General features: G+C 45.4%; 1 protein-coding gene across 1 annotated transcript; it reads left to right on the top strand.

Moving 5' to 3' along the window:
* Positions 1-4,176: 4,176 nt before the first annotated feature.
* Positions 4,177-5,185, top strand: LOC125542651 (1,4-dihydroxy-2-naphthoyl-CoA thioesterase 1-like). The gene is made up of 2 exons (XM_048705774.1): positions 4,177-4,642; positions 4,718-5,185. The coding sequence occupies exons 1-2, from the start codon at positions 4,316-4,318 to the stop codon at positions 4,901-4,903; spliced, it is 513 nt and encodes a 170-aa protein (XP_048561731.1). The 5' UTR covers positions 4,177-4,315; the 3' UTR covers positions 4,904-5,185.
* The last annotated feature ends 6,351 nt before the right edge of the window (positions 5,186-11,536 follow it).

The raw sequence follows: 11,536 nt of genomic DNA, 5'->3' as shown, positions 1-11,536 counted from the left end.
AGCTAACGGATGGGTCAAGTCAATCACATCATTCTCTAATGATGTGATCCCGTTAATCAAATGACAACTCATGTCTATGGTTAGGAAACATAACCATCATTGATTCAATGAGCTAGTCAAGTAGAGGCAAACTAGTGACACTCTGTTTGTCTATGTATTCACACATGTACTAAGTTCCGGTTAATACAATTCTAGCATGAATAATAAACATTTATCATGATATAAGGAAATATAAATAACAACTTTATTATTTCCTCTAGGGCATATTTCCTTCACTCTTTTTCTCTATTTTTAGTGTGACAAACTCTGAATTTTCTATGTCATGAACTAAACAATATGGCTTCATCGACTGGCATGATGACACCCCCACGACTCCATTTCTTCGTCAATTGCTAGGAGATCTACGGGATAAAGTGTGGAGGCTGGAGGATGAACTTGCTGGCCAGTCAAGGGAAGGAGAAACTGTTGTTTTGAGAGAGAAATTGGAGAAGAAAAATGCTTTGGTAGCAGAAACTAGAGCTAGATGTGCTAAAAGAGATGAGATGCAGATGTACAAGTCTCTGTTTTATGGCATGCTTCTCTTTGTTGCTGGTTTACTTGCAGGTTTCCTTCTGTGCCAATAGAGCTAGAGGTTTCTGGTGATGTATTTGAGTGGTATTGCAATGTACTGGATCTGTTGATGGCTGGAATGAATATGAAAGTGATCATGTTGGCAACATATGGTGTGAATTAAAATTCTGAATGTTACTGTAAAATGGGCTTTTGGAAAATGAGAGTGGCAACAAAAGGTCTTTTGGCAGCATATATATATATATATATATATATATAGTGCTTTTGGCAGCATGTGTATATATATAATGGCATCCCAAGGTTTTCGAGTCGACGAGTCATTATGGGTCGGTGAGTAGTCGAGGGTTGATGACTAGTTGATGAGTAGTCAAGGGTCGATGAGTAGGCAAGGGTCAATGACTAGTCGATGAGTAGTCAAGGGTCGATGACTAGTCGATGAGTAGTTAAGGTTCAATAACTAGTCGATGAGTATCCAAGGGTCGATGACTAGTTGATGAGTAGTCAAGGGTCGATGACTAGTCGATGAGTAGCAAAGGGCCGATGAGTAGTCAAGGGTCGATGACTAGTCGACGAGTAGTGCCTTTGGCAGCATATGTATATATGTATTGTTAAATGCAAAATGGAATTGACAGCACATTTAGTCAGACACATTACAAATTGGCAGCACATTTAGTCAGACACATCACCATATATTTTGGTGTCATATCAACTTGGCAGCATATATCTTGGTTGACAACTAGTTCAGAATACCAGCATTGCATGGTTCAAAGGAGTGACAACCAAAGCTAGCAATTGACAGTACTACATAGTTCAAAAGTGACAGCCAAACCACAAGTTCATACATTACTTATCATTACACTAGATGCCATTACCACAATTACTGAAGATCTAATCCATAAGCTGGAAAACATCTTCAGAAATTGCCACTACTTCATTAACCAAGTAAGATTTGCACTTAAGAAAAGTTCTTGATTAATTTTCCATTATAGAGAAGAAAAGCTCCTAATTAACTAAGTTTGCAATATAGAAAAGAAAAACTTGCGATTAAGTAAGAATGCATTACCTTCTGCTGATCAGAAATGAAAACCCAACCCGCTCCTTGGTCATTAATATCCAAGTCTTCGATTAACAGAGCAATAAACCATTTCCAGCTATCATTGGTCTTTTTCTCCACCACAGCCCAAGCCACTGGGTACATATGATTATTTGCATCCCTTGCAATTGCATCCATCAATTTACCTTGACAAGCTCGTACCTCTTCAGTGATTTGACTAATTGGTTCTTGCTTTTAAAACCATTCCCAAACTAAAATGTGGAATTTTTGTCTCTGGATTGAACCTAACATATTGGCTCTTCCTCCTAACCATCTGACCAATTCATCTTCATCATAACTATAATCCTCGTCAGTGGTCTCAAACTCTAGGTCATGTACAACTTCTTCCACATTAGCAACTAGCTCTATAGGAACTGGACCTGTTGACTCCTTTGAGAACCAAATTTCTGAAGCTTTCATCTTCTTCTTAAATTTCATGGCATGTTTTCTCCGCTCTACTACCTCAGATTCCTCTCCATTGTCATCAGCATATGCCACATAATCAGGATCATCTGAATCTTCAGAGTCTGGACCATGTTCTGCAGCTTCTGGAATTGGAGCTACAGTTTGGGTAGCAACAAATGGTGAGAAGGATTGATTATTTGAGAACCTTGGGACAGATCATCAACTCTGAAATTGTTCTTCACAGGGCTTCTTATCACTTGAGTAACAACACCATCCTCATTAGGAACTAAGATGTGTTCCAAAATGTCTGACTCTGCTACTGCATGAACATGCTGAACATTTGTTTGAACAAGATCCTCTTCTTCTAGAGTGTGATAACTGCATCTGGTTCTTCCTCACTGCTATTGTTCACCATGTCATGCAACACATCTTCTTTAATATCAGAGCTGCTATCTTCTTCCTCTGCTTCATCTTGCTCACCATTATACTCCACAAAGACATCAACAACCCCTCCATCTGTAATGTACTCTGACATCTTTCATGTAACCTTCATCGGTGTATAGAAACACTAGTCCATTAACCAACTCTCTCCTTGGCATAAGAAAATACAACTTCATGCTCTCTTTAACTGTTAAATGATCTGCTAAAAATCCTCTGAGCTCTGGCAATGACAACTTATCCCTCTCTATCTCTGACATTACACTATCTCCCCCAACATAATCAAGAGATGGCCCAATATGAATGAACTCCCCTCCATAGTGAAACCTGACATTGAGCACCTCTGCTGGATACATGAATTGATTGAAAAAACCCTACATAAACACATATATGCAATCAGGTTCACCTACATTCAATGCAATATTTACTTTCACACAATATTTACAATCAGAAACCTACATATTCACTGCAATATTTCCATGTATGAGTTACTAGTGCAGAATCTGCAATAAAATCTTCAGTAATCTACAATGCAACATTTAATTTGAGACAATCTTCGACACCTTCAGTAATCACAGTTACAAAACTGACTAAAAGGCTACAAAAACGATTAAACCAACAATCCATGTAAGGTATCGGTCCATGAATATGTATTTGGCCCCAAATCCTTTCATTGAACATGCCACAAAATCGCCAAAAACCCCCACCTTTTGCCACTGTAGAACCCTAAACCTAACTACGGGTAGGAAGAAAAAAAGACCACCGATCAATCACAGGTGATGAAGATGACTCACCTGTCCCTTTGCCGCTGGCGTGGACGTCGGAGCTCGCTGCGATCATCCGCTCAGCGTCGCCATTGCCGCCGCGGGAAGAAGCTGGTGCGTCGGGAGAGAAGGGGAAGGGGCGAAGTGAGCGAGGAGCGATGCGAGCTGGTCTGACTCAACCATTTCGCATTTCCGGTGATCGAGCGGGGCCCACAACGATAGCCGACTCGGCGATCCCAGCCTTCCTATGTTTGGATACGCCAGCAAGGACAAAAACGACCGGGAACAGAGAGTTGAGGGTGCTGATTTCTAGGATTTGAAGGTTAGGGTTTAAAAACGATGAAGCATACGCGTTCAGGGTTTAAAATAGACTTTACTTTGATAATAATGGCCCAGTCATAGGTGGCGATGCCACGCGAAATCCTCAGCACAAGGGTCATGCGACAAAAACTACTCTCTCCATCCGGGCTTGAAAAGCCGAGAAGTTACAGTCACACTTTGAAAGATTGTCTACAGCAGAAAGAGTACACCTGGAAGCTTCGAGGAAACGAAGGCATCCTTCACCTAACCTTCCCACACGCTGCAGGCTGACTCGTGGGTGGACCGTGTGCCTTGGGCTGATTTCTAGGTCGTGTCCTCCAGATGGTACTCTGCAGCCACCAGTTTCACTGTTTAGTGATTATGATCAGGATTAACACTTGGCACATGGTGCCACGTAGGCGCCCATCACGGCAGTGAGATTCGTGTGGCAGCTTCACGAGTAGTACTATAGTACAGTATGGTAGTCGTAATAGTAGTACTCCTACTGTAGTGGCATGGTTGTTGGAGGTGATAGACCAACTACTACTAAAAGAAAACTGACAGATGATTAGGACTTCGAAGACTTTGAATGAGCCAACCACTGCTCAGAACTCTCGTAGTTATCAGTAATTATTGCACTGCACGGCTGGCCCTGCCTCTGGCTCGCTGTCTGCCTCTTCTAGCTACCGCCATAGTTTTTCTCCGTGAACAAGAAGGGGGAGGGGAATAATCAAGCGAGGCAGGCATGGCGGCGAAGAAGCCGAGTGCCATCGACATGGCGGAGCTGGACCCGGTGCTGCACGGGGTGGGCTTCGAGATGCAGGAGGTGTCGCCGTCGCTGCTCTCCGGCCGGCTCCCGGTCACGGAGCGCTGCTGCCAGCCGTTCAAGGTGCTGCACGGCGGCGTGTCGGCGCTGGTGGCGGAGGGCCTGGCCAGCATGGGCGCGCACATGGCGTCCGGCTACCGCCGCGTCGCCGGCGTGCACCTCGCCATCAACCACTTCCGCAGCGCCGCCCTCGGCGACGTCGTCCTCGCGCGCGCCGTCCCCGTCCACCTCGGCCGCTCCACCCAGGTCTGCGCCATCACCAAGTTTTTTTGCTCTAGCTTGCTTGCTTGCTCAATCGAACATGGAACTGGATTTGGGTAGGTGTGGGAGGTGAAGCTGTGGAAGATGGACCCGTCGGAGGAGGGGAAGAAGGGCCCGCAGATCTCCGAGTCCAGGGTCACGCTGCTCTGCAACCTGCCCGTGCCGGACAACCTGCACCACGCCGGCGACGCCCTCAAGAAGTACGCTGCCGCACCAGCGACAAGCACCCCCACCAGCAAACTGTAACTAGCAGCATCATCTCTATGTGTATGTATATTTACTACTCCACATAATTTTCCTCTTCTTGTCTGGTCGCCTATGGAGCGATTAAAAATCTAAGAGCAATCAAACCCTACCAGTTACTCCTTTTTTTCTTTGACATCACCCATCAGTTACTCCTTTTTCTTTGAACATTATCCTATCAGTTACTTCCACTAGTACAATGTATCTGATCTATGCAAGTGTGCATTGCGTGTTGTTCTGTCCTCTCAAGGTATCATCAATCAAGCAGCCCCTTAATGTTCTTCAGTGGGTTTAGTTCATCTGTCCATTTCACATCGTGCATCTCTTTGATTGATCAATCAGTTGGATCGGTTACACCTTAGAAAGATCAACAGAATGAGCAAAAAAACAAAAGCAATGCTAAATAGAAGTACTACTGGCGAGTATCGACTGCGCAACTAACAAATGAACCTAACTGTTGGAAATATGAGCAATTTACCAAATGATTTTATTAACAGAAATACTAGATAAAGCATGACTAATATAACAGTGATAAAGCAAGTCATGCGATTTGACAAAGAGAAGGTAAACAGCAACTTCACATATGAACTGTAAATAAACACATCTAGAGCAGACAGTATAGCAAGTTGCATATATGAAGTAGACCCTAACACATATAGGGCAGAAACTAGAGCAAAGAACTGTGGCAGGACGTTTAACAGAAAGAGCATGAACACGTACGGGACAGCAGCAGCAGAAGCACTAGACTTGGGGTCGACGTCCTCCCCAGCCATGTCGTCGATGAGGTCGTCGACGTCGGGGAAGAAGTCGTCGTCGGGGAAGTAGTCGCCGGAGTCCATGATGAAGAAGTCAGTAGTCGCGCGGAGCGCTCCCCAAAAACCTTATCACCCTTCTCCCGTACAGGACTCAAAGAGGTGCGGTTTCGGAGGCCTACTGTCCCGACTCGCGGTGCACGCCGCAAGCCGGGATGAGGAAGACAGCGGTAGCTCAGGGAATGGAACCGGTGGCGAGAGGAAGGAGAAGTTCTAGTGCATCTCTCTGGGAGGAGCGACCTCCCTTTTATAGGCGCAAGAGAAGGAGGCGAGAGGGCAGCCACTACTAGGAAAAGACCTACTAATGGCGCACTGGTTTTGCCTACTAATGGCGCATTACCAGTGTGCCATTAGTAGCACGCCACTAGTATATCTTACTAATGGCGCACCACTGGTGCGTCATTAGTATCTGGTATACTAATGACGCACCAGGCAGTGCGCCATTAGTTTTGCCCACGGTGTGCCACTAGTGTTTGCTATACTAATGGCGCACCACATTATAATGCGCCATTAGTAACAATTTTTTTAATTTTTTTCTTCTTAATCTCAGGTCACTATTTCACCTATGAGATATACAACAAGCATCCATATAACAATCATAGCCAACACACAAGTTCCATCATATATACATACATAGCCAACACACAAGTTCAACATATATACATACATAGCCAACACATAGTTCCATCGTTACATATTACAAAAGTTTCACATTGTTCATCCAACACCGTTCAGTTCTCATGCATTGTTCTTCTCCTTCTCCTTCCTCAGTCTGATGCGGCAAGAGCGGCGAGGCGGTGGAGGCGGTGGAGGCAGTGGGATGTAGTCTTCTACCTCAATTGGCGTGGTCATGTCGCCCAGCTGTGGGATCACCGGCGCCACCACTGGTGCGTGGTCATTGTCAGGCACCACCACCATCGCGAGGCCACCTTCAGGCACGACCATCGCTAGGTCATCCTCAGCCACCTTCATCTCTTGCCCATGGTCAGCCACCACCATCTCTTGCCCTTGGTCAGCCACCACCATCTCTTACCCTTGGTCAGCCACCACCATCGCTAGGTCATCCTCAGCCTGATGCCCATCGTCATCCTGCAGCTCCTCATCCCCACTCTGCTCCTCTTCTCCCGCACTCCAGTCCGGATCATCCTTCTTGTTGTCTATGCTGCTGCCAGAATCGCTGCTGCTTTCGCTACAGCCATGGTCGCTGCTGCTTTGGTTGTAGCCATTGTCGCTGCTGCTGCTCCCATTACCTGTCCAAATGCAACAATGACCATTAACAATCAATGTGAGACAAAGCCAAATGTAGAGGAATAAGAAGAGGCAGAACGTACCGGCATCATAATCTTCAGCGTAGCGCATGCGACACATAGTCGCGTTGAACACCTTCACGATGAGCGTGGTGGCGTCGTCGTCGTACCTGAAGAGAAGGAAGTACCCCAGCCGTAGGTCGTAGGCATGGTAGAACTTCTCCCACCCACGAGACAAGTACATGTGGCCCTCCTTGATCACCAACTCCACATCCCACAGCCTGCGAAACCCACTGCCGGCCTGTCGCACCTTCATATTATTTGGCGGATCTTCACCCTCAGCATGTTCTTAAAACTGTCAGACAGCCTCTGCAGTTTGGGACAATGAGTGATGTAGGCAAACAACAGATATCATAATGAGATGGGTGAAGCTAGGGGAGATCTCTCATTTTATATACCTGCGTCATGGATGATACTGAAGTCCCAAGTATGATAGTGAAGAACTCAGAAGCATCCAACTCGTACTGCGGTGTCGCAGAGCGGCGGTGGCTGCTTCCCGCCATCTCTGATAAGCAGCAGAAGAGACCAATTAGTACCCTTACAACAGATCATAAAACATGCATGATAACAGGCATTAGTCACAAGTACCCCATATGTCCTATTTTTAGCATGACCTTTGCTGAAAATAGGACATATGGAGTACCCGAATTTGCCGGAACGAAATTTAATCGACATTCCGGCAAACTCAAGGGCCTCTCGGGGTACCTGCAAAATCACAAGATCACAAGTAGCATCATCACAAGATCACAAGTAGCATCATCACAAACTACGCCCTGACATAACTTTGTCACACTCTTGCTTTCTAACTTCAGATCAAGCACCATTTCATCACACCATCAAGTAGAGAAGAACACATACTGGAAAGAATGCATCAAGCTTACCCTGTAAATGCGCTACTACAATTTGGTCCTACTGAACATTGCTAAACAGCCAGTCAGTTTCAAGTTTCCAAAACAAGGGTTCACTGCTCCTAATTAATTAAAAAGTCTACTAGGCATGATTGATCAGGAAACGACCACTTAGCAAAATTTGGTGTGTATCAATTAAACGGCCAACCCTATATCACAGGGACACCATAATTGGAATATCCAGTAATGGCAGGTTATAAATATAAAACCAGATACACAAGAGCAGGAACAATCTAGCTGCATATGTTGCAAATCATGGGCAACAACAAAGAACAAGCAAATTTAAGCCACGAACTCGTACCACAATATCTCAGATTCTTCAACTAAGCAAAACATGCATACTTTAACACTTCAGTAATGTCTCTTCCATCATCATAATCTTGCGTAACAACAAACAAGAGGAAAGCTAGCGCAAAGGAAGAGCCTTTTTCATCACAAAATACATCCAGCAAAGGTGCTCTAAAATCAGAAATACTACCCCCCCCCCCAAATCTTTAGCTCAATTCTGAAAATACCTGGCTAGGACAACAGTAGCATTCAACAACAAGCCCAAGCCTATACTTAACTAGGCCTAGGTTAACTTCCGTTCCGGCAAACTGTACCTAACTAATGAGATAAACATGAGATAAATTAAAGTAAAGTAAAGAGCCGGGCAAACCTGAAAGTCAAGTAAACTGTGGCTAAAGATATATAAAACTCCATTGCAAATGTGCCATGTCAATAAAACAACTCATGGAAGTAAACTACTAGCAGGCTCAAAAGTCAAGTAAACTGAAGATTAATCTAACAAGCCTGACAGTAGCTAACTGTACCTCAATGTACCTAACTGATGCTAACTATACCTAACTGAATTTTTTATGACAACAAACTGATGCTAACTGTACCTAACCGATGCTAACTGTCACAAATATGATATTTTTATGACAAAATACATCATTATCAGGGCACATTATGGCCATTTTCTTACATGATGCTAACTGTACCTAACTGAATTTTTTGACAGTAGCTAACTGTATTTAGTAATTTTTCTGTAACAGTCTTGCCCTATTTGAAGGACAAGCAAATAGATACCTAAAATCCACTAGTATTGCCTCTAAAAAGCCTAACTGAATTTTTCTGTAACTGTACATAACTGAATTTTTCTGTAACTGTACCTAATTGAATTTTTCTGGCCATTGAAACTGCATTCCTACACCAGAATTGAAATTGATGAAACTCTGGACAACTTAAACTGACCAGCTAAGCCACTAGGTTAGGACTTAGGATATGAACTTAGGATATGAACCTGAGCACTCGATTTAATAGAAAGTGTCGAATCATTGGATTGTTGAATGGGTGACACTTTTTAGTGTTTAGATTCAAGACATATGATAATTGCATAGCATTATTGCAAAACTATCCCTAGTGCTACCCAATCACATTATGCAGCAGGACATGATCTTTGCATCCATCGGAACAAGCTAGTTGAGACCTATGATGCATTCTCACTTCAAAATAGTAGTAATCATGATCGAAGTTGTGCTCATAGCATTACTGAACAATAGTTTCAACTGAATCTACTATTTTCATCAGGCTTCAGACTGGCAACAAGAAGCAGCAACCACGTGGCGGCGGCGGCGGCGCACGAGCACGTGGGGCCCGGCGTCAGCGCAGGAGCGCGCGGGAACAGCGTCGGCACGAAGCAGCAGCAGCGGCACGACGGGGCGGCGGCGGCAAGCTCCTGCTCCCAACCCTAGGGCACCGCCCCGTGGGGGCATGGGGATTGGCGCGGGAGAGAGGGGGAGAGAGACTGACCAAGGGCCGCACGGGGACGGCGGACTCGGGGGAGGGCGACGGTGAGCTCGTCGCAGTGGACAGCGGTGGGGTCGGAGTCGGGAGGGCGGTGATCTCGTGGGAGCAGCCGCTGGGCGCGGCGGATGGGCGGGGGGCGGGGACGAGAACGACGGCGACGGCGGAGCGGCGGAGGGAGGCGGCGAGGGAGGCGGCGCTCGGCTCGAGACGAAGGAGGCGAGGGGGGCGGCGAGGGGGACGGCGAACACGGGGGCAGCGGGTGAGATCGATGAGGCAAGTTTTGAAAAATAAAAAAATTACTAGTTTTGCAAAAAAAGAATAAAAAAAATTACAGTAATGGCGCACTCTCTGCCTGGTGCGCCATTACTAGTTAGAACTAGTAATGGCGCATTATCGACATGATGCGCCATTAGTATGTATGGAAAAATGAAAAAAAATTAATACTAGTGGCGCACCCTGTTTCTGGTGCGCTATTAGTGTCTTCCACACTAATGGCGCATCACCAACAGGTGCGCCATTAGTATATAGTAGTGGCGCACTACTTCCCTGGTGCGCCATTAGTATCAATCCTATTTATAGCCCTTTTCCTAGTAGTGAGCGACGGGAGGCGAAACGAAGAGACGGAGGCGAAGCCAACAGCCAGCAGCCGAAGGGCTGCACCGTTCGCATTCGAACTCCACTTTCGCAAAAATCTTTTCAGCTTCCGTGTGACCTTTCGTATACCCGTAGTGCGCGGAAAAAATTTAGATATCGGCTCGGCTCATTCCCGCAACCCGCGGCGCGTCGTGGCGAGGCGGGCGGCGGAGGAGGAGCGCGCGTGGATATCCCTCATGTTCCCATGCTCGTACAAGTGGGGAAAGAACCTCCCTTATAAGGAGGTCCAACTCCCACTCAACTAGCAATGTGGGACTAAACTTTAGTAGTATCCCTTGCCTTGCACAAATGGGCTAAGTGGGCCTCTAGGATTTATTAGAAATTTCTGAAATAGTTATTGGGCTGCCCAAAATTGACTAAATTCCAGCAATCCCCCACCAGATCCCAGAGGCACACAGAAATTTGCCTTTGGTTCCAAAACACTGTTTTATATACCGGTACTGCAGTGGATACTGTTAAGTTGAACTTCCACCTAGAACTCTATGCTACACTAGTAAGCAACTTGAACAGTGGACTGGGCCTTGAACTGCAAGTTTTCTGCGAATCTAGCTTCACATAAAGCCTTGACCGATACGTGGTTACCGTGGGTCTTTCCCGCGGGTGGAGCTTATGCGTCATACTCCGCGACCTTTCATGAGTTTACTAGAGAGAACCCTACTCTCATAGATTGCGACGTTTGACAATCAGACTCATATAGGTGTGTTCTTCAAAAGATGTTCTGTAGGATAACATCTCTGCTTAAATAAGCCACTTAGAACACATTAAGATATACATCAACCTGCCATGCAGATTAGAAGAGTATTGCATCTTCATGGAGTGGTATTGTGAATAGTAAGGATACTCTCCTCTCAGTTGACCAACAGCTTGTCTTCCACATCTAATTCACGGGATCTCCGATCACAAAGAATATGTTACCACTGTGAACAACTCATATTGTGGGTCTCATACCCATCTCCCTCGATGAATTATCTATCACATTACGTGATAGACCCTTAGTAAAAGGATCTGCCAGATTTTTAGACGTTTGGATATAATCCAACGCAATAACTCTGGAGTTTTTCATTTTCCTGGCAGACTTTAACCTTCTCTGAACGTGTTTTGATGACTTCATGTTATCCTTTGAGCTGCTCACTTTGGTGACCACAGTTTGATTGTCGCAGTTCA

The sequence above is a fragment of the Triticum urartu genome, chromosome 3 (genome assembly GCF_003073215.2).
Source record: "Triticum urartu cultivar G1812 chromosome 3, Tu2.1, whole genome shotgun sequence".
Classification (NCBI taxonomy): Eukaryota; Viridiplantae; Streptophyta; class Magnoliopsida; order Poales; family Poaceae; genus Triticum; species Triticum urartu.
This window is presented reverse-complemented; position numbering and strand designations above follow the sequence as displayed.

Bases quoted from the DNA above. Each gene is read 5' to 3' on its own strand.
- LOC125542651 (XM_048705774.1), top strand. From the start codon at position 4,316: ATGGCGGCGAAGAAGCCGAGTGCCATCGACATGGCGGAGCTGGACCCG. The intron at 4,643-4,717 runs GTCTGCGCCATC...GGATTTGGGTAG, and splicing joins ACCTCGGCCGCTCCACCCAG to GTGTGGGAGGTGAAGCTGTG.